The sequence below is a fragment of the Protopterus annectens genome, chromosome 12.part0 (assembly GCF_019279795.1).
Source record: "Protopterus annectens isolate FY-2018-M chromosome 12.part0, PAN1.0, whole genome shotgun sequence".
Lineage (NCBI taxonomy): Eukaryota > Metazoa > Chordata > Ceratodontiformes > Protopteridae > Protopterus > Protopterus annectens.
The window spans coordinates 898,081,823-898,104,048 of NC_056746.1; the positions used below are offsets into that span (position 1 = coordinate 898,081,823).

The 22,226-nt window shown below is 44.0% G+C and overlaps 1 protein-coding gene across 1 annotated transcript in view; it reads right to left on the reverse strand.

Moving 5' to 3' along the window:
- Positions 1-22,226, reverse strand: part of CSE1L (chromosome segregation 1 like) — a 1,337,268-nt gene that overhangs the window by 1,212,726 nt on the left and 102,316 nt on the right. The window contains exons 3-4 of the mRNA XM_044088970.1: positions 6,309-6,451; positions 5,663-5,764 (exon numbers count right to left, since the gene is read on the reverse strand). Coding sequence (XP_043944905.1) covers positions 5,663-5,764; positions 6,309-6,451 — 245 coding nt within the window. The remainder of the gene's footprint in view (positions 1-5,662; positions 5,765-6,308; positions 6,452-22,226) is intronic.

Here is a 22,226-nt window from a genome sequence, read left to right on the forward strand (position 1 = left end):
AGAGTGTTTTAAAGAGGACGCCATCAGGTGTAGTCCCATGGAAGAGGCTGTCAGAGGCTCATGACTAGCCTGCACAGGAGGGCAAGATTGGGTCCCTCCCTCCCTGCTTGTTTAAGTACCACATTACTGTGGTGTCTGTTTTGATAAGAACCCTTGGCTTGAGATGGGGTTTGAAAAAGATGTCAGAGCCTTTTGTACTGGCATTTCCTTCTGGTTCTTGTGTAAGGGAAAGTGCTGGGCATCCCAAAAGACCTTGGGTGCACCTGCCTTCTAGGGGAGCACCCAAAGCTATGTCTGAGGAGTCTGTGGTAATGGACTGCCCGGTTGTGCGGAGGGTGAAGGAAACATCCTAGTTCTGGGCACAGGCCCCTGCCCACAATAGAAACTCAGCCCTTATAGAGGGGATCACAGGTAGAGAGGTCTCTAGAGAGAGTGCTGACACCAAAGGTTCTTAAGTACCAATGAAGATCTCTCATGTGAAGCCTGGCCAGAGGAATTAGAAAGATGCAAGATGCCATGTACCCAAAGGATTGCAGGAACTTACTGGCAGTGAGGTGACTTCTGGAAGCCAGATGGGTAAAATAGACAGGCAGGAAGCTCTGCTTTTCTGCGACAGGAAGGCCATTTGGGATGCTGTATACAGTAGTGCTCCCAAGAAAAATATCTTCCTGGAGCGTGTTTGTCTTGATTTCTTCTAGTTGATGGTGCACCCTATGGAGGTTAGGAGGGTTTTAACCAAGAGGAGGCCCTTGAGGAGCTTTTCTTTGCAATCTGCCTGAATGAGGCAGTCACCCAGTTAAGAATAAATTTGTATATTTTTATGTCTGCAAAAGGCTATGGCCGGGGCTAAGCATTTGGTGAATACCCTGGGAACAGTAGATAAGCCAAAGGGTAGTGCAGAGAACTGAAATTGTTTTGAGCCTGCTCTGAAAAGGAATTTCCTGCAGGATTCCCTTACGAGGATGTAGAAGTAGGCATCTTTTATATCTTGGGTAACTAACCAGGCACTTTTTTGCAGCAGCTGCTAACTATGCTGACAAGTTAGCATTTTGAATTTGGGGACCACCAGGAAGGTGTTCAAAATGGACAGATCCAGGATGGGGTGCCAAGTGTCCTCTTTTCTGGGAACAAGGAATAGTCTAATAAAAGCCTTTGCCTGTTTGATCTGAGGGGACAGGTTCCACTGCCCCTTGGGATATAAGAGGGTTTGGACTTGTTTCAATGCCTCTGCCCACTGACTTGAAGGTAAGTGTGGATACCCTCTTTGAATTGTGAGTTCGTTGGAGAATTTGTATCCCTTAAAAATGATCTTTAAGACCCATTGGTCGTTTGTTACAGAAAGCAAATTTTCTTTGCAGAGGGACAGCCTTCCTCCTAGTTTCTGGTGAGCAAGAAAAAAGGCAGAGGGAAGAGAGTCAGAGTTTTTGCCATATAGAGACGGCTTAGAACTCCCTGACTTTGGAGTGTAAGTGGCCCACTGTTTTGTTCTCTGCTGTCACTGGGATAGGAGTCTGGATGGTCTGTCCCTGCAGGGCTTACCTTGCCCCCATCTGCTAGGTGCAGGAAAGGACCAGTGTTGAGGGAAAATTCCTGCTGAACCTAGGAGGTTGTACCTGAAGGAAATCTTGCTGTTTGCACTGATTTTGCTTTGTCTTCCATCTAAGTATTAAGCACGTCTTCTGCTTTTACTCCAAAGTGGTCCTTATCCAAGGACGCATCAAGCAATTTAGATTTGACATGACCAGGGAGAGGTTGTTCCTTCAACCGGGCATGTCGCCTAATGACATATCCAGACACTGCTGCCCTGCTTGAGGCTTCTAGGGAGTCATATCGACAGTATAACGAGTGTTTAGCCACTTGACAAGTAGAGTGCAATAAATCAGCTAACTCTTACAAATTTGCACAGTCATGAAATGTTGAAATCTTTAAACATGTGGAACCAACAGTTGAATGTTCTGCTAGACAAGACTGCAGAGGTGTATACTTTTTTACCCCATCTGTCCAGAGCTCTGGAGTCCTTGTCAGAAGGAATAGGATTCTTTGCAGAACTAGCCTTAGCTCCTTTTGGTCCCTGCGTAATGACCCCTGGGTCTACAGCACGATTTCTGTACAGCTATTTGTGATAATCCAGTACTCTAATACCAGTCAAGTTTTCTGGGAGCAGGTGGGGAGGTCATCAGGAGTTAAGCTGGATTCAAGGAAGACATCAACCACCTCAAAAATTGATGGGATGGCCAAGAGTCTGTGCTGGGGCAGGTCGAGAAACTCAGAGGGAAGTCCAGAGACTCCCAGTGGAAATGTTCCTGGAGGGTGTGAAGGGTTTCCCCAAAGGAAATATTCTGGTGAGGAGGCAGAAGGAATGGATTCCTCTGCATCTGAATCCTAATAAGCAGTCAGAGGTGGTTGTTCCTCTTCAAAATCTGAAGAAATCAGACTCCTCAGAATCCTGTTGTCAGTATTTCAGGAGAAAGGTCTCTTCCTTTTATAAGGTGTGGCCTGACTACCCCTGATAAGGGTGACAAGATCTGCCATTTTAAGGATTTGAGCATGGGGTGGTGGAGCAGGAGTAAAATGGTGGCTAGAGGTAGTTTTCCTAGGCATAGCCTTGCCTCTAGGCCTAAGAGTATCCATCGGTGACAGAAACCTTAGTGAGAGGAGAAAAAGTAGTCTAGATTCGGTAATGCGAAAAAATCCTTGGAACTGGTGCCTTCGTCACGGCTCTGGACCCAACCAAGGCAGAGACAATCAAAGGCTCGGAAGACAAAGATTTCTGTGCCATACCAGACACCAAAAGGGCTTCAAGTAGAGGCCTGCGAAGGTATCGAATTGGGCATCAGGGGCCGCGAAGGCACCTCACTGAATTCCGGAGAACTGACAACCTGCTTAGCAGTAGAGTTATAGAAAGGCTGAGCCTTGTGTGGTTCGTCTATCTTTACTTTTTTTGGAACGCCATTCTGGAATGCAAAGACAGAAGATGAATATACCTGGCTCTACGACAAATGTTTGTGTTAAAGAGGGCACAGAACCGGCAACAGGGGACATTGTGATCTGGCCTAAACAAGTGACACCATATGAATGGATGTCTCTGTGTGGTATTTGCTTTCCACAGGAGACAATTGTTCACTTTTTCGGACATCTGTTAGTGCAAGAAAAAAAAAGATCCCCAACGGGGTACTTTGCTCTAGAGGTTTTCAGCTGCAACTCAAACTCTGGTAGCAACAGACTGGCGCACTTGCGAACTGCTTCTGCTATGGGCTCCACGGCAAGCTAGACTGATGTAATGGCGTCGGCTGCCTTTGACAACAGCAGACGCAGAAAAACATTGACTGGTATTCGGGCCAGCAGAGGGCTACCATAGCAGGGATAACCCATAGGTGATGACTGCAGCAGTGAAACACAAAGAACATTTAGTACTTTGCAGGAATCTTAGCACATCAAAATTCCAGTTTTATAACAATGGGGAAGGGAGAAAAATCCATAGAAGAGATTAGCCTGAAAATAAGTAAGGAAATGATTCCTCAAGATAAATCCCATCAACAAAACAAAGAAATCTAGGGTTACGTGCAAGTTTCCCTAAGGCGGCTAAAACTGTCTTGAGCCTTACCATTAGGCATGTTTTGGTTTAGGCAAACTGGCTGAGGTTCAATAAACTCTGACTGAACACTAATGGTCCTTCTCATGCAAGTGCAACAGCCCAAACAAAAGCCTAAAACAGTCTTAATATACACTAATCACCACCTGTAACTGCTTCGAAGTTAAAGTACCCTCCACCGACAAAAAGCTGCACATGGAATCTGATGGGACTCAAATGAATAGCCCTGTGAAATAACAGCTCCCTTCCCCCAGAGTTATGAGGCAGAAGTCAGATCTCCCTCGGTCAGGTTCACATTTTTCTTCCAGAAGTCCAAGCAGATGCATGTGAGAAAAGGTTTGTTTTATTAGAAAGTCTTTGAGCTAGATGGAAAATTACTCTAACTGAAGGATCGCGGTATTAAAAACAAGCTTAAAAAAAATTCACAGCAATGTTGTGTTGCACTTTCTTTCAAAATATCCCCAAATATATGCCAACGTTTCAAACAAATCAGAACATTTAGGCATCCTTTAAGGCTTCACTAGCCAGAGTCACTCTGCCTGTTCTCAACCATGCAAATCTTCCAAAAATGTGTGAAATAAAAGCTCTAGAAACACAAATTTATACTTGCTACTCAGTTGTATTTGTGTTACCCAACATTGTCTGACATGGGGTGACTGCCCTACTAGCCATTTGTATCCTTTAGTTGGGGAAAAACATTAGCTCAGATAGACCATTTTAGTTCAGCATAGGAAAACTGGTTCCCTATCTAGTAACTTTTTAACAGCATTACAGCTTCCATTCAAGATTATGTTGAGTCTTCACCACCACCAGGTCTATATTACTTCAAAGTTTTATTTCGCCGAATTGATCGATCCCTTTACAAACCGAACATCCCGAACATCCATTCAACAAATGTTCACATTAGTTAACAGTTTTCATAAGGAAGGGAATACAAGGAAGGAAATTACTTGTGTGACTATCGCTGTGGTGGACATTTCAAATGCACCAAGGTGGAGGGCTGTGCCCCCCACAAACACAGATATACCAACTCCCAAATAGCACTAGTGTGCGTGTGTGTGTGTGTGTGTGTGTGTGGGGGGGGGGGGGGGGCAAATTTCTAATTATGGCCAATTCCCTTCAGTATGAAAAGTTAACAGATATGAACATTCAACAAATGGATGTTCAATGTAAAGGTATCGATGATTTGGTATTCGAAGAAATAAAACAAAGTAATACATACCTGTTGAGTCCTTCACCATCAATGTTTAAGCCAACAAAATATTTTACCAGTACAGGCAAGCATCTCCAACAGCCAGCTCTTAAATTTTACTCACACACCAGGTACATACTTCCAAAGTGGCCTTTGCCATTTTCCACACTGGATATATCCAAACAGCGCTATGCTCACCTACAAAACTAAACACTACCCAGACGAAAAAAAAATTTACACAAAATGACACTATGCTGATAACATTTTTATTCACCAAGCTTTCCCTAAGTTAGTCTTTAAACACAAATTTAAAATCTTGCACCACTTCAACTACAAAGCAAGCTGCAAAAAGGTTTCTCTGAACTGCACACATTTGCCTCATCTCTCCCAGAAGGAATTTTCTGCACCAAGACATTAACTGTGTAAAACAAACACTGCAAACCATTAAAACAAACTTTAGGATGTTGCAAATAAATTGGTGTTTCAAACGCAACTATCAACACACGTTCACTAACAGACTTCAAAAAACAGAATTCTAAATGGGTAAAGTGGCAACTACAAAATGAGAGCAGTCAAAAACTGAAGTTACAGCTATATTCAAGAGCCATGAAAATAAACCTTGAAAAGCAAACAAATTAGTTTGTGAAACGGGACTGCAATCAAAAAACTTGTGGTAACAAAATTGTTCTGAGCTGGAGCTTTTTGAGAAACCGTTTAAGGGCAGTGCCATCACTAAAACTAGAAGCACGTACTGCAGAAAACTGCAACTTAGTTCAAATGCCTCTTCAAACAAAAACTTTATGAACAATTTAAAGAAAATTGAAAGCATGCGTAAATACTAAACAGGAAAAACGAATAAAGACTGACGCACAACTAACCTGTCTCTGAATCTGTTCTTCACTGCTCAACATCAGATGCACAATGCTGGCCTTGATCGCAGTTCTGTCTGCTTCACAGATTTTGTTAGGCTCATCTTCAACCTTGGGAAAACAGCAAAGAAAATGAGACCTCTAATTTACAAAAGTCAATATCAGAATTTAATCTTGACATATGGGGCCTGCGGTCAACTACTGAAACAAGTTATGTTGCTACTGCCATCCCCCAAAATCCTACCACCCATCAATAGTCTCCGACAACCATCACTGCCTTGCTTGGAGATGCACAGCAATGATCCAATTCACTCAACCTTCCCCAGCTTCTCACAAAATCAGACTTCCCCGACACTTCAAAATCTGAGGAATGACTAAAGCCTCGTTTTAGGAGGGCTGGTGTTTTTTTTAAAACTTGCTGTTTAGTCTTCAGAGTAAGACAGCACTGCTGTGCAACTGAGCCATACACAGAGGTTAAACAAGCCTGCTTAAAAAAAGGTTTTACATAGCCAGCAAAACCCATAACCTAAAAATGCAACGAAGAAGCCAAAAATGTTATAACGCTAAAAATACCTTAAGGAGTTGCTTTATGACAGCAAATAAAATATTCAATTTATGCAAGAAAAAAAAATAAAACTGAAAACAAGATACGTACAATTCTCCAGTTCCTTTTGATGTAGTTCTTAAACGTCACAGCTGCACACACACTGAGGACAGTACCTCTTGATTTTTCCAGCAAGGTCAGCAACAGCAATGGATAATTCTGATTTCCTTCAACAGACTCAAGGAACTTCTCCGCTACAGCAAAGAACACAAAAATGAACTGTAGGCACCAATAAAACAGAGAACATACACAAAATGCACAGTAAAACTAGTTACATTAAGTCAAATGTGCAAACAAACTGGATAAACTTACTATATTCCTTCAAGTTTGTCCTACACAAGTTTCATAATTTGTTCATATCTTTAGCCAACACACAAACTGTTTTACAAAATTAGAAAACCAAGGGAAATGCATTGCCCTATGACCCCCCCCCCCCCCAAGGTACTTGCAAATCCCAGAACATTTGTAGAGAGCACGCATGCTTTTCACAGAGTAGTTTGCTACTCCAGGTTTCACCCCAACCTGCTCACCATCAAAAACCTTTGTTCAAAAGTCATCCTCTGCTGCAAGTTAGTTCTTTAAGCCTCCATAAATCAAATACAAAGCTCTAAGAGGTAAATTCACAAAAAAAAAAAAAAACATTGAAATGTTCCAAACATGTTAAATACCACTCCTAAAGTACACAACTTCAATAAACCTGTTCCAACTGCCGTCAACTACACAAGTTTATGCCAGCTGCCTAAGACACACTCCAAATTAAAATGGAATACATGTCTGAATGATTTAAACTACAATGCAATGCTGCTTGAAGAATATCATAGGGGTGAAGGGCAATGCTCCTAAGTTTTCAGTCATGTGCCAATTTAGTTTCAGATACTGATCACTTTTGACATTTGAGAAAAAGATTATAACAAGGAGTGGCCCCAGGAAAGAACTTTGAGACCACACGTGATAGTAAAGGACTCAACCTGTCAAACAGCTACATAGCCAACTACTGACTCCAGTTAAGGCTTCAAGTACCTTTGGATGACAAACTTCATACTCCCTGATGGAGTTGCACATCTTGTAGCTTCCATTGTTCTAACAGGGTGCAAGAGAAGAGAACTATCAGCCAGAGAAGCAAACGTGGATGTCAAGCATGCAAGCATTACTGACAAAGCCTAATCAGTTATCATTGCTAAGAAGGGGTTCTCAGTTAAATGAAGATTCTTAATCACTTTGCACTGCATGATTCAAAGACTGATTAGGCAATTAATAGGGTCTGTGGAAGAGCCTCCCTTTTGGATTTGGACCTCCATAACCAGCTTCCAGTTATCAAATTCATAAGCAGTTTTTAAATGTTCCATTAAACTGTGGTGTGTTCAAGAAGATAATGCTAGACTATTTGCAAACCAGGCTTTGTATCTCATCTGGTCCCACTTAACTAGTGTCACTCACCTAAATGAAAACAAAGGACTGCAGGGCTCCCTATAGAAAGGCTGGTGCTTAAAATAATCGAAAAAGTAACCTTGCTCTTTAAACTTTTTGGCGGGGGGGGGGTGATCTCTCCTGCACCCCCAAACATATATGCCAACTCCAACATGAACATACTCGAAGAGTAAAGGGAATATGGAGAAGCAGCTACTGTGGACTTACTATAATGGAAGTTAGTTTTTTATGGGACTCTAGCAGGTCCTAACATTTCAGCTGCAGATGTAATTTTAGCAGTTACGTTACCAGAAATGAAGTCTTGCTTCTTTGGGCTTAAATTTGCTCCAAATCTGTTTGCTGCTGTGTTAACTATCTCTGTCTGCGCTGTTCTAGTGATGCTTTGTTCTGCTATACATGGTTTCATCCCTTTCAATTTTATATACTGCATTACTTATTTCTCATGGTACGTTTAAGCTTAATTTTTTTTTTTTTGGCCGTGCAATAGTGTGCTTTTAGATGGACTTGACTGTAGTCTTGTTGGGCTGATCGAACTACTTTGAAGGCTCTGTATGCTCTCTTTTGGTTTAAAGATGGTCGATTTTGAACCTCTACCACATAGGTTTCCCTGAAGAACTTCCTTCTACATTTATGCCTCAGGGAATAAAATTTATCAATGCAATTTAAAGGGAGAAGAGGGCTGTGAACAATTTGCCAAAAGGCGGGGAAAACAGCCTAATTAGTCTCACTTTGTTAATGCAAGGCATCCCCCCCCCCCCAGATAGCACCTATGATATTTTGGTACTTGCGTATTATCGCAACCAGATTTTCAACGGCCAAACCATTTGCTTAACTATCTTGAAATATTGTAATTAATGATGGAGAAATGCAGTATAAAGTGTGTCCTTATAGCACAACATTGCCTTTTTTGTAGGGATGATAAAAAAAATGTAGAAAACATACTTAGAGGGACTGCACGTCACTTGGGGTAATATTGACTACAAAACATCTGCCATGAAAACCCAGCCTGCCCAGAAAAAAAAAAAAAAAAAAAAGACTGCTTTCAATCAAAACGGACTGCAAGTGCAGAAAATTTCCCACCACATACTAACACAAAACCACACAGTGTACAATGCACATAATTACAAGCAGTAATATCAGTCATCGATGTACTACAATCTAGGTTTTTCGGAACACACCCCCTTCACAAAGCCAAAAAAAGCACTACACCCAACTTTCTGTACTAAAATAGACCATGGAATCAGATGCCAACATCATCCACACTCAATGTATAATCATTAACAATGCAGTGGTTCTTTGTAAATAGATTAAAACCTAGGTTACAAATAAAACGTTTACCAAAAGAAAACTGCCCACTTAGTTTTCCTTCTAGTAAATATTCCTTGTACACCATGAAAGTATTCCTACAGACAGGCTGAAACCAGCCATGACAACTGAAGCGTGCATCTGTAATGCACACAAAACAGGAAGAGGATTTCTTCAACTGTTCTTGTTCCCGAAAGTAATGCAAACTTTTTGGCCAGTACAAAGGACTATGATTAGCACTTTGAAGAGTGTCAGGCACTGGTCTGTCTGCAGGTATGCACATTTCGCAACCGCGAAAACCTGGTTGCAATAATACGCAAGTACCGATATTTTAAACAATCATTTACATATTTTTAAAACTTTGTTATGGTGCAAGTGAAAAATCACTTGACTGAACATGCCGCAAAGTGGAGGGAGCCTTGGTCACCAACCATAAGAAGCATTACCAAGGCCTGCATTTTCTAGGGAAAACACAAGTGCACCACATGTCACAGCACAGAAAAGCCAACTATTTTTGTAGATGCAGTGGAAAGTCATAAGATGCAGAGACTCTAGAATGTTAACATATTAAACAATCACCAAAACTGAAATGTACTACAGAGCAGTGCGTCTCAAACAGCAACAAAAGGCAAAAGAAAATATTTCAAGTTTCAAAAGGCAGCTAATTTCAGAGAGTTTACATGCCACAAATGATAAACCATAAGTTATGTACTCACCATTACGTTCGATGTATGTAGTCCATCTCGCCTCACATTCTTACCCATGGGTTCAGAGCCGAGGGTCGGCTCAGACTCTGCCAAAACTTTTCTAGCTCAAAGTCTTTCTATTGGCTGGGCTAAGATGGTATCCCATGCTGCACTGCTCTATACCCCCATATCTAGTTTGCTGCGAACACCAGCACTCATTCTCCATGCATAACACCCAAGGAAAGGAAGAACAAACCAAGAATGAAGGGAGCTCTGAAACCAGACCCAACCTCCAAATCATCCAGGAAGGGGGAAGGGGGGGGGGTAAATACAAATGTGAGGCGAGATGGACTACATACAATCGAACGTTATGGTGAGTAACTTCTTGATGTTATGTAGTCCAATCACACCTACATTCTTACCCGTGGGACAGCATCCCTAGCACCTAAATCCTGGAAGGCTCAGTGGAAAATACTCCAGAGCACTGTGGAACCAAAGGAAGACCTGCCCCTAGATACCGCATCCAACTTGTGATGAGTAACAAAGGTGCGAGGAGATGCCCAAGTAGCCGCAGCACAAATATCATCCAGACACAATCTGGCCCAATAGGCTTTAGATGTAGATAGAGTTGAGTGAGCCTTTACCGGGAACGGTAAATCTTTATCCCCACTCCCGAGGAATAAATGAAAGAAATGCTACTGGAGATCCACCCGGACAGCGTGACTTTGGAGACGGGAGACTCAATTCTGTTTTCCGAAAAGGAAACAAACTGATCATATTTTCTGAGGTCTTTGGTTCTGTGCAGATAAAACGTAATTGCCTGTGTACATCCAATTGATGAAATTTAAATTCTGCCTTGTTTGAGAACTGGGGAAAAAATACTGGCAACTCAATAGATTAGGGTTACTGACAGACACTTTGGGAAGAAAGGAAGGGTTGGGTATAAGAGAAACCCTGTCCTTATGAAAAATCAAATAAGGGGGGGGGGGTTGATTGATGAGGCTTGAAGCTCTGAAACACATCTGGCTGACGTGATGGCTACTAGAAAGACAGTCTTCCAAGTTAAGAATTTTAACTCACAAGTGGCTGCAGGCTCAAAGGGGGATGAAGTAAGAGCCTGTAGAACAAGGTTTAAATCCCAAGGCATGACAGGTTCAGACACCGGAGGACGAAGTAACAGAGTACCCTTCAGAAAAGCCTTACAGAGTCTATGAGCCATAAGACTAGACTTGTTGCGACATGAAAGGTAGAAATCGTCGCCAATTGGACTTTAATGGTTGCAGCCGCTGAACCCTGGTTAAAGAGCATAGACAAGAACTCCAATACAGACGAAACTGGAGCCATGTAAGGGTCAATCCATTGGGTATGAGCCCAGATTGAAAACCTCTATTTACTGTAGTAAATCTTCCTGGCGGAGGGCTTGAGAGGAAGATAAAATATGAACCACCTCTGGTGACAAATGATGAAGCCTAACTAATGACGGAAGTGGATTGGCCAGGCTGTCAACCGGAAGGTCCGGAGAGAGGGATGGAGCTGCCCTGACATGTCAGTAAGTCTGGTTGTGGGTCCAGAATCCAAGGAGCGTCCATGAGATAGGGATGTTGAAAGGGAAACCAAAATTGACGAGGCCAGTGTGGAGCAATCACAATCATTCTGCTCCCCAAGGCTTGCGCTTTCTGAATAACCTTTGACAGCAAGGGAACCAGAGGGAAGGCATATAGTAGACCGGAGGGCCAATCATGGACTAGAGCGTCCCTGGGTAATTTCCCCCTGAGGGGGGATCAATGTGAAGTAGCTGCTGCATTTGGCAGTGAGGGGGCTGGCAAAGAGGTTGCAACAAGGCTGACCCCACCTGTGGAAGATCTGTTCCACAACTTGAAAGTTCAAGGACCACTCGTAAGGCATCAGAATAGCTCTGCTTAGCCTGTCTGCGATCACACTGGACTTCCCCGGAATGTGCATTGCCACCAAAAAACATTGGGAAGACACTGCCCACTGCCACACTCGCATGGCCTCTCTGCAGAGGGGATAGGACTTGGTTCCTCCCTTGTTCAGATACCACACCACTGACATTGTCCGAGTGGATTGCAATAGTCCCGAGAGAAAGAAAGCTCTAAGTGCTTGCAATGCTAGTAGCACTGCTCTCATCTCCAGGACATAGATATACAGATGCATCTCGTGCTTTTGCCACGTGCCTTGCACGGTCCTGCCTAGATGATATCCCCCCACCCCATCTGGGAGGCATCCGTGGTCACCGTGGCAACCGAGGGCTCATGAACTAAGAGCTTTCCTGCATTCAGGTTTTTGGTGCGACGCAACCTACAGATCCCGTTTGCACCTGTCCGCAAGTAGAATAGGGTAAGAAAGTAGAAGCCATTTGAGAGACCAATGGGCAAAAAGGAGCCACTGAAGGAGTCTCATATGTAACCTTGCCAGAGGGACTAACAATTGTCGCAGCCATAGTCCCCAATAGTTGGAGGACCCATCTTGCCTTTGCTCTTCTCAGGGGGAGCAAGGCATGAACTTGTTGGGGGAGCAAGGCATGAACTTGTTGTAGGACTCAGATTCTTTCCTGTGGTAGAAACGCCCGCATGAGGATGGTGCCTAGTTCTGCACCTGTAAAAAAGTGACATGCTGTGAGGGCAACAAGGCAGATTTTTCCCAGTTCAGTGTGATGCCCAGCTGTTGACATAGGTTTATAGTAGCATCCCTGGTCTGAATTAGTAGATGCCTGGTAGTGGCAGTAAGGAGCCAAAGCCAGTCCAGATATGGAAACATTTGGAATCCCTGACATCTCAAGTGAGCAGTCACCACTGCCATGCATTTGGTAAACACCATGGGGGCTGTGGTGAGACCAAAGGGCAGAGCTCGAAACTGAAAATGACTGGCTCCCAGCCGGAAGCGTAGGTGACTTCTAGATGCCCTGTCCATCTTGATGTGGTAGTAAGCATCCTTTATGTCGATGGAGCACATCCACACTTTTCCCAAAAATGGGATAAGAGACTGCAATGTGACCATTCAGAACTTGGACTTATTCATGTGGGTGTTCAATTGGCCGAGATCTAATATGGGTCACAGGTCCCCTGTTCTTTTCGGCACCAAAAAGAATCTTAAGTCCCTAATCTGATCTGGTCTGAGGGGGCATGTTGGATGGCTCCTTCTAGCAGCTTTGAAAATTCTGAAGCTGCGTACTCCCTTTGACTGGGTGGAACATCTGGGATTTTCTTGATTGGAGGGGGATCTGATGAGAAGGGGATGACATCCTCCAGAAATTATTCCTAGAACCCATTGGCCCTGGGTTATGTCTGGCCAGGCCTCTGGGTATAACGAAATTCCACCCACAACTGGCTACGGAAATGCACAGTCGGGCCCTTCCATCAGGAGCGGCGGTAGGGAGAACCACGAAGGAATCGCTGTCTGCCGAGTTGCGGGGGCCTCCTCTGCCTCTAGGGCAGCGTCTCCCTGAATAACCACCCCCTCCTCTGCCTCTGGAGGGGGGGCTCACCTTGTGCGCTAGGAAAAAACCTCAGATTTCTTGAACCACATTTTGCCACCCCTCTGGGCCTTGGGATAAGGCCTAGAGGGAAAGGAAGAAGGGACTCAGACAGCAGACAGAATTTTTCCCTCCTGCTCGCACCTGGTGAGGGTGTCTTTCACCTTGGTTCTAAACAAAGAGGAACCATCAAAAGGGGCGTTTGTGAATGAAGACTTGAAGGCCTCTGCGAAATGACAAAGGTGCATCCAGGCCTGTCTCCTAAGAGCAACTCCTGAACTTGCTGCCCTACTCGCTCCATCGGCTGCATGAGATCAGCCCCATGGAGGAGTTAATGATAGAATTGAGGGTAGACATCCGAAACAGTCTGGGTCACCGCCTTAGAAATGTTACCCGTGAGAGCATCTCCAAGCTCCTTGAGGAGATCTTTCTGGAGCAGTGTAAAGTGACACAAATAATTCAGTGACCGTAAAGTAAAGGTGGCTGAAGAAAGGGTACGCTTCCCGTATCAGTCCATGGTCCTAGACTCCTTGTTAGGAGGATGGATGGTGGAAGAAGTGTCTGCTAATTCCTTCTAAGTGGCCGCTGCCACCACCATGGCATCCACAGTGACTCGCTTGGACAGAAATTGATTACCAGGAGGAGCAGACAAAAATTTGTTGGGTCCCCTGGGGACTGGTTCCACAGAGTCAGGGGTCTCCCAAATCCAGAAGCTCGAAAGGTGGAGATACCCAGGAGGCAGAGGGCTGAGCACCAAAAGGTCTTCAGGAAGACAGACTCCTCCTCAGTAGGAGGCTTTGGATGGGCTAGTCACCTCAGTTTCAAAATCTCTAAGATGTCAGAGAAAGAAACATCCTCAGTGGATGACTTGGGGGGGGCCCCCCTCAGACTCCTCGAGGTCAGTGTCAGATGTGAAAGACTCATCCTGGGAATCTATGTGCTTCCTCTTGCACGTCTTCTTTCTGGGTGGCTCCTCAGGAAAGGAGTCTGAGGGGCCCTCAAATGTAGGGACCACTCATGGGGGTACCCTGAAGCCTTGGGGCTCCACTGTCTAGAGATAGATGGCGATCAGAGACCTGCACCGATGTAGTAGGGGACAGAGTGACCAACCCGCATGCCGCTGACTATACCTGGCCAGCTCACTTCGCATGGCCCCGAAGGCCAGTCCCCCCGAGTCAGAGGAGCGACCAGCCTCCAAAACCACAACGAGAGTCAGACTTCCCCGAGCCGAAGCACAGAGAGGGAGACTAGGAACCAATGGGTGTCCAGAAACTTCTCCCTCTGGTCCGACCAAAGGATCCTGAGTCCTGAATCCCGTGGATGGAGCCGACTGGGTCGGAGCAGACTTCGGCACAGATAAGCCAGGAGGGGCTGTCGGAACAGACCTAAGGACATCATACGGAGTCGAGCACTCCTGCTCCGAAAGCAGAGATGCACTCGGAAGTATCGAAGCAGGTTGAAGGATGGGCTCCGGAGCAGACTGGGTCAGAGCCGAGAACAATTTAGCCAAAACCGGTGACTGAAGAAGTCTCTGCACCACTCTATCGACGGCCACATCTGATAAGGTCCTGGAGGATTTAGAGGATAGAGAGGGAGATAGAGACCTCCTATCCGAATGGGACCTGCGAGGAGGTGATGCTGGCCAAATGCTAGGCGATCGGCTCAGAATAGGTTCCAAAATGACTGGAGCCGATGCCGGTTCCATAACCACAGACACTTCCTGCAGCCCCGAGGACAATGGAGCAGAGGATGTCAAAGCAGACTTTGCCATTTTCTCCGGTGGCTCCGAGGAGAATGATGGAGCCAGAGATCTCTTTTTAGATTTCGAAGATTTTGTTTTGGAGCTGGAAGCAGTTTCCAGAGCCTCCTCAAAGGAGGGTTAAGTCCCTTCAAAATCAACGTATTCTTCCTTTCCTGAAGAACTCTGGACTAAACGCATGACAAAAACTGCACAACTCCTGGAGATAGATTGCTCCCAGACAATGTCCATCGGTAATGGACATTTTACAGCTGCAACTAGAGCATTTCTTGAAGCCCTAGGGCTTATGCTCCTTAGAATCTTTGGACATAGTTAGCTACCACAAAGCACCAAAGACAACAATAACTGACAACAGTACCAACAGTAAAACCAGTCACAAGGCAGGAAAAACACTACCACAAACAAAACCTCAAGATCTCCAACTAAAACGATCCTTAGGCACAACACAGGAGGGGAAGACTAAAACCGCTAATTTAAACGGTTTTAAACCTGAAACCAAATATAACACAAGGAAGCAAGGGACAGACTAGGTCCTCTAACTGAAACAGGCCTAGCCCGATGGAAACGGCTAGTGGGATACCACGGAAAAAACGATCAAACAAAACTTTCACCATACAAGACCAGAACACACAACAACTATTAAAATAGTTTATTTGTTTTCAATCAATTCTTTAATAATGAAGAAAAAAGGTACTTCGCCACAGCCAAGAGCGAGACCACATCAGAGCTACACGAGCAGCAAACTAGATCTGGGGGTATAGAGCAGTGCAGCATGGTATACCATCTTAGCCCAGCCAATAGAAAGACTTCGAGCTAGAAAAGTTTTGGCAGAGTCTGAGCCGACCTTCAGCTCCAAACCCACGGGTAAGAATGTAGGCGACATTGGACTACATAACATTCCACACTTAAATTCTAGTTCCTGAAACAAAGTACTACAGTTGTACCGACTGCTGACCACATGTTGTACAACCACCTAAATGGAATAAAAAAGTGCATACTACATTTTCTACTCAATGCGCCTTCTTAGTTGGGTCATAGTTTAGGTATGAGCCTCCAAGACAACTAGTGCAGTGAGTCTGCACCTCAGTTTCAACTACAAACTGTACAGACTGGTCCTACAATACACTCAACTCCACAAGTTAGAGAAAGGAACACTAGTCCAAACTTCAGATGACAAGAGTCCTGTAGGACTTGAGCCCAAGGTGGTGAGACATGGGGACGACAGTGCTTGGGAAAGATTTGCAAAGACAACACAACACATCTGCAAGACATTCTCAAAATAATCTGCTTAGAGAAATTGAAAACTTGTCAGCTAAAAGCCTCTCTCTCTCTCAAAGGAGAGACCACTACTTGAATTAGGTATGAAAGAAAAACACCTCAGAAACTGACAAAACAATGAGGTATACAACTTTAAAAACTACTGACCTAATGTGCCACTTGACAAGAATCTCACTACCATATGTGCAAGCCTGGATTTAAATCACTTAAGCATACTGAATGCATGATGCAAGACATGAAGCAACACGTAAGATGTAACCTACTCCCTGACCAGTATCTATGGAATCTCTCCCAGATAAACAACCACAGTTGGCCTTTGCATCCAGAGCAGATGCCGGAAAGCCTCAAAAGACACGCAAAAAGATAGATCCATGTTGGCCTCCAACTGGTTGAGGCGGCAAAGAAATCCGATGTAGACACCAAACTACCAACACAGCTATTACCTTCTTATAAAAGCGTGGATGTCCTGTGGAGGCCAGACAGCAAACAAAAAAAAAAAAAAAAAAAAAAAGCTTCTTGGCCTTCTTCCCTAGCAGGAATATCTCTGGGATAAAGGATTCTACAATGGTACCTCAGGCTACCTCTGTTCCGCTGGTTTTCAAGATTAATGGCCAGGAAAGGACAAACTGCATCTAAGAGCCTTACACTCGAATGCCTTACAGACAAGATTATGGTTGGGACAATTCTTATGGAGAATCTGACTTCCGCACTTGCGTTTTCCTCTCTTGGATAACATGAACTTTAGGTAGCAAAAACCCACAATGGAGCACTGATCTGGTGGCCAAGTATTCAATACAGCAACAAGGTGTTCAGACCAACTAGTAACAGCATTCAAACTGGCAGCAAACTAGTTCTGGTTAGTTGAATTCTATGTTTAGTTGAATTCTATGTTATGTGCTGGGAGCACAAGTGTGATGATTGGACTGCCCTGAGCAGGAGATCCTTCTGTTTAGGATACTACTAACAGTAAAGAGAAGGACATTTACTCTTACGGTAAGATTTTACACAAAATGTACTTAAAGACTAAATATATGGAACTGTAAGTATTTAGAGCAGAAATGTGCTAAAACTGTGGCCACCAGGAGTACTCTACACTTAAAAGTGGATGTAAAAACAGAAAACGAAGCTTTAGCTTCAAATATTGTATTACCAAATGCAAAAGGATTAGCCAAAAAAAACCCACAAGCATGCTATGGGGAAGTAAAATACTGTGGAATTTAGGGGTACCACATTATCCAGGAGAACCCATACTATTTAAAAAGAACAAATGGTCTACAGTAAATATTAAGAAAGTACAGTTGGGTACACTTACCATAAATGTAGATGTTAGAGCGTATTCACTGTTGCAGTCATTACATTTGGGTAATCTGCTAGCAAGTTGCCCTCAGTTGGCCTGAATATCAAAGTCTTGGGTCCTGCATCGGTGGCTGTCTCCTTCCATGACGTCAGGTCATCAGGGGTATAAAACATGCAGCAGACGCCTTTTTCTTGCCCCAGATGTTAGGTGCCCCCAAATTGGGAGCAAAACTATAAATATAGCTATATATAAAACGCAATTATAACAAACTTTACCTTCATCTAAAAGCAAATACACCCCAAAAGCTGTAGAATATAGTGAAAGAAAGAGAAGTTCTAGAAAAGAGGGGGATGGCAGGTGGGTAACCCAGACTGCAACAGTGAATACCGTAAATGTAGATGTTGGAGTGTAAGTGTACACAATTGCACTATGTTCATGTTTCACTGCTGCAGTCATTATTTAAGCAAAATCCCAAAGCTATGGATGGGAGGCTGGAACTAAACAGCATTAGGAGCAGCTATAAGGCCCTGCAGAACTGCAGTGGCAAAGCCAACCCTGGATTTAGAGAAGAGAGGCAAATGATAATGCTTTGTAAAAAAATATGAACAGAGCTCCAAGTAGCAGCTTCTAGAATGTCTTTGGTTGGCACCCCTCTGAGAAAAGCTGTAGAGGTAGATGCAGCCCTGGTGGAATGTGACCAGATTCCCTTGTGCACCAGTTCACCATGATGCCAATAGCAGAAACTAATGCAGTGGCTTAAACCCTCTGATCCTGCAGCAAATGCCACCAGTAGCTGCTCAGACATTCTTAGAGATTTGGTCCTGTTTAAAGTAGAATCTCAGTTGTCTGTGTACGTCCAAGGAATGCAGAATCCGCCCCCACTTGTTCTGCGGATTTGGGTAAAAAGTTGGCAGGTGAATAGTTTGGTTAAGAGCCACATTGGATACCACCTTAGGCATAAAGAAAGGATTGGTCCTGAGGGACACCCTGTCCAGGTAAAATGTAATAAAAGGCTCCACAGCCATGAGGGCCTGTAGTTCTGAAACCCTTCTTGCTGAAGTGATTGCAAGAAGGAAAGCAGTTTTCCAAGATTAAAACTTTATATCTGCAGTAGCTGCTGGTTCAAATGGAGGCAGGGTGAGCTATTCCAACACAAAATTGAGGTACCATGCAGGAGTTGGTGATGATCTGGGATGCCTTAAATTTTTGGCCCCTCTAAGATGCTGTTTTAGCAGAGGATGAGAAAAAAATGGGAGGGTCTGTGTTGTAATGAGCAGAGATGGCAGAGGCATGGATTTTTATTTATTGAAATTATTTGATTGATGAAAAAGACAAGTCCATGTCAAGCATCTCAGTCAAGTATTGTAAAATCTGAAAAATATTTGGCTTTGCCATGTCCGTCCCTTGTGCTTGGTTCCAAGCACAAAATCTCTTCCATTTATCAGCATAAGATTTTCTAGTACTAGGCCTTCTGTCTTCCAAAATGACAGACATCAGATTTACTGAGAGGTGGTGTTTGAATAATTACATGATCAGCCATGCTGCCAGGTTCAGAGTTTGGAACAGATTGTGCAGAATTTGATTGCTCTGCTGAGACAGTAGTTGAGGTATTTGAGGCAAGTACCAAGGAGGTAATTGAATTGGGTACCAGTACCCTTAGAATTGGGTACCAGTGCTGGCAAGGCCAGTCTGGGGCAATAAGGATAATTTTTGGTTTTTCCTGTCTGACATTTAGTAAGACCTTGTGAAGAGGAGGCAGAGAAGGAAAGACGTAGACCAATAGGTTTTTCCAACTGAAGGATAGGGCATTTTCCAACTGAAGGATAGGGCATCCACTTTCCATGCTTGTCTGTGATAAGTCCTTGTGCAGAACCTGCCCAGTTGATAATTCTGGGGAGAGGCAAATAGATCTATGTCCGGACTCCCCATTTCTCAGTTATGCTGAAGACTTGTGGATCCAGTTTCCACTCGTGTGAGGGTCCATAAGATTTCTGCTTAGGTCATCTGCCAGAGTATTTTGTTTTCCTGACAGGAATTTAGCTTGAAGATGTACTTGGTAAGTTAAGGCTGTGTCCCACAATGCCATGGCTAGTCTGCAAAGGGTGTAGGAATGTGTAACCCCCTGCTAGTTTATGTACCACATAACCGTGGCATTGTCTATCTTTATCAGTAGTTGTCCTGGATGAAGCAAGTCCTTGAAGGCTGTCAGGGCATTCTAAACAGCTATCTTTCTGGTTGATAGGCAGATGCATTTGTTTTGGGCTCCATATGCCCTGAATGCATCTCCCCGCCAGGTGGCCCCCCAAACAGTCTGATGAGTCTGTAGTTAGGGTTTGGGTGGCAGGGGGTACAGTGAAAGACCATCCCATGTTCTGGTGACATGTCTCTGCCCACCAAAGAAACTCCTGTAGTACATAGGGAATGAGAGGAATCAGTTTCCAGACTGTGACAATGTTGACTCCATAACTTTTTAGATACCACTGTAGTTTCTTCATATGCAGTCTTGCATATGGAATTGGTAGAATGCAGGATGCCATGAACCCCAAAGCCTGCAGAATTTGTCTTGCAGATAACTGGGTTTTTGCCACCTGTCTGAAGTAAATAGTCAGTTGCCTTTGTCTGGCATAAGGTAAGCCATCTGGGCAGTTGTATTCAAGCTTGCACCCAGGAATGTAATCTTTTGAGAGGGTACCACATTTGTGATTTCATTTATTGTGTACCCTAGGCATGTTAGAAGCCTTTTTACAAACGCTAGATGTTGAAGAAGAATGTCCTTGTTTTCTGCTTGAATGAGACAATCGTCCAAGTAAGGATAGATCTGTATGCTTCTTTGTCTGCAAAACGCAATTACTGGTGCCAGGCACTTTGTAAAGACCCTGGGCGCAGTAGATAAGCCAAAGGGCAGTGAAGAGAATTGGTAACGCATAAAACCAGCCTTGAAGTAAATGTGTCTTCTGCACGATTTCCTTATTGGGATATGCAGGTATGCGTCTAGAGTCACTAGCCAAGCGTTCTTGCCCAGCATGGGCAGAAGCTGTTGCAAAGTCAGTATTTTGAATTTTGGGATGTCCAAGAATGTGTTAAAAAAAAAAAAAAAAAAGAGAGAAATCCAGTATTGGGCGCCAGGCATGGTCTTTTCAGGGTACCAGGAACAGTCTTGAATAAAACTGTTGCCCTTTTTCCTGTTCTGGCACTGGTTGAATAGCCCCCATATGCATGAGGGACGTAACTTGCTTCTGTGCCTCTGCCCATTGATTTTTGTGGCAGATCTGGCCAACCGTTTGGAATTGGCAAGGTATGGAAATGAAATATGTATCCCTGGGATACTATGTTTAATACCCATTTGTCCTGGGTTAACTGCCAATTTTCCCCCTAAGGGGGCTGCCAAAAAATAAGTGCTTGGTGATGGCAGAGGGAAGTCATTGAGACTGTTTACTGTAGGGTTGTGCTTTGTTTCCTCCAGATTTGGAGGTAGAGGCACCCCATTGCTTTGACTTGTAAGAACCCAGTGATTGGTATCTAGAGCCTTTTGAGTGCCTGGATTTGCCCCGTGAGGCTGCCGGACACAGGAAAGGACCAATTTTTTGTAGGCCAGTGTCTACTGAATCTTGGTGGCAGCACTTGCAAGAAGTCTTTTAAAGTTTGCATAGACTTAGCTTGGACTTTCATTTTCTTTAAAACCTTTTCTGCCCCATTACCAAACAGAGTATCATGCTGTAAAGGTGCATCCAACAATTTAGCTTTAACATGATCAGGCAGATTTTGCTGCTTGAGCCAGGCATGCCTTCTAATCACAGATCCAGTAACTGCGGCCCTGCAGGAGGCCTTCAAGGAATCAAAACCACATTGCAAAGTATGCTTTCCAACCTGTTCTACTGCATGCAATAATTCCTGTAATTCTTTATTTTCCACACATTCAGAAATAAACAATTTTCTGTTTCAATAATCCCATAACATGCTGTTGATATTTAAGCATATGAAACTGGCAGTTTAAGGCCCTAATTGCCAAGGTTGCAGATGTATAAACCTTCTTTCCCCATCTATCCAGCGCTCTGGAATCTCTATCAGAGGTGGTAGGAGTCTTAGCTGTTCAGGCCTTTACACCTTTGGGACCCCGCGAGACAGCTTCAGGGTCAGCAGCAGAATTTTTGAATAAAAATTTGTGGGAGTCAGGAACCCTGTCTGGCTTACTAGGAGCCAGAGGTAGGGAATCTGGAGTCATGCTTGATTCTGAAAACACATCCAACAATGTCTAATACAGGAGGTATGACCAAAGGCTTATGCTGAGGAAGAAGGAAATCCCTATAACTCTTTTTTGATTCTGAGAAATCCTGACTCTCCCAATGAAAATGTTCCCTCAAAGTATGCAAGGTTTCTCCAAAAGAATCTTCAGGAGGAGATGCAGATGGGATGGATCGGAATCCTCATATGGTGGTATAGAAAATTCTTGATCAGAAGAAATAGAAACCTGATCTGAAGATTCATAATCAATGTCTTTTGTCTAGTCCTCTTATCATCAAGGTAATTCGCTCTTCAGCCATTTTGATAATCTCTTTTTTTGGGCATAGGCCTGAGGCATTACGTGGCTCGTCCAGTTTTTTGCCTTTGTTGCTTGTTGTCGAAGAAGCTGCCGTTGGTTTTATATAGAAATGCTGTGGCCTGAAACCCTCAGAAGCCAGTGCCTGCTCATCGGCTCCAGACCCATCCGAGAGAGACACCTGTG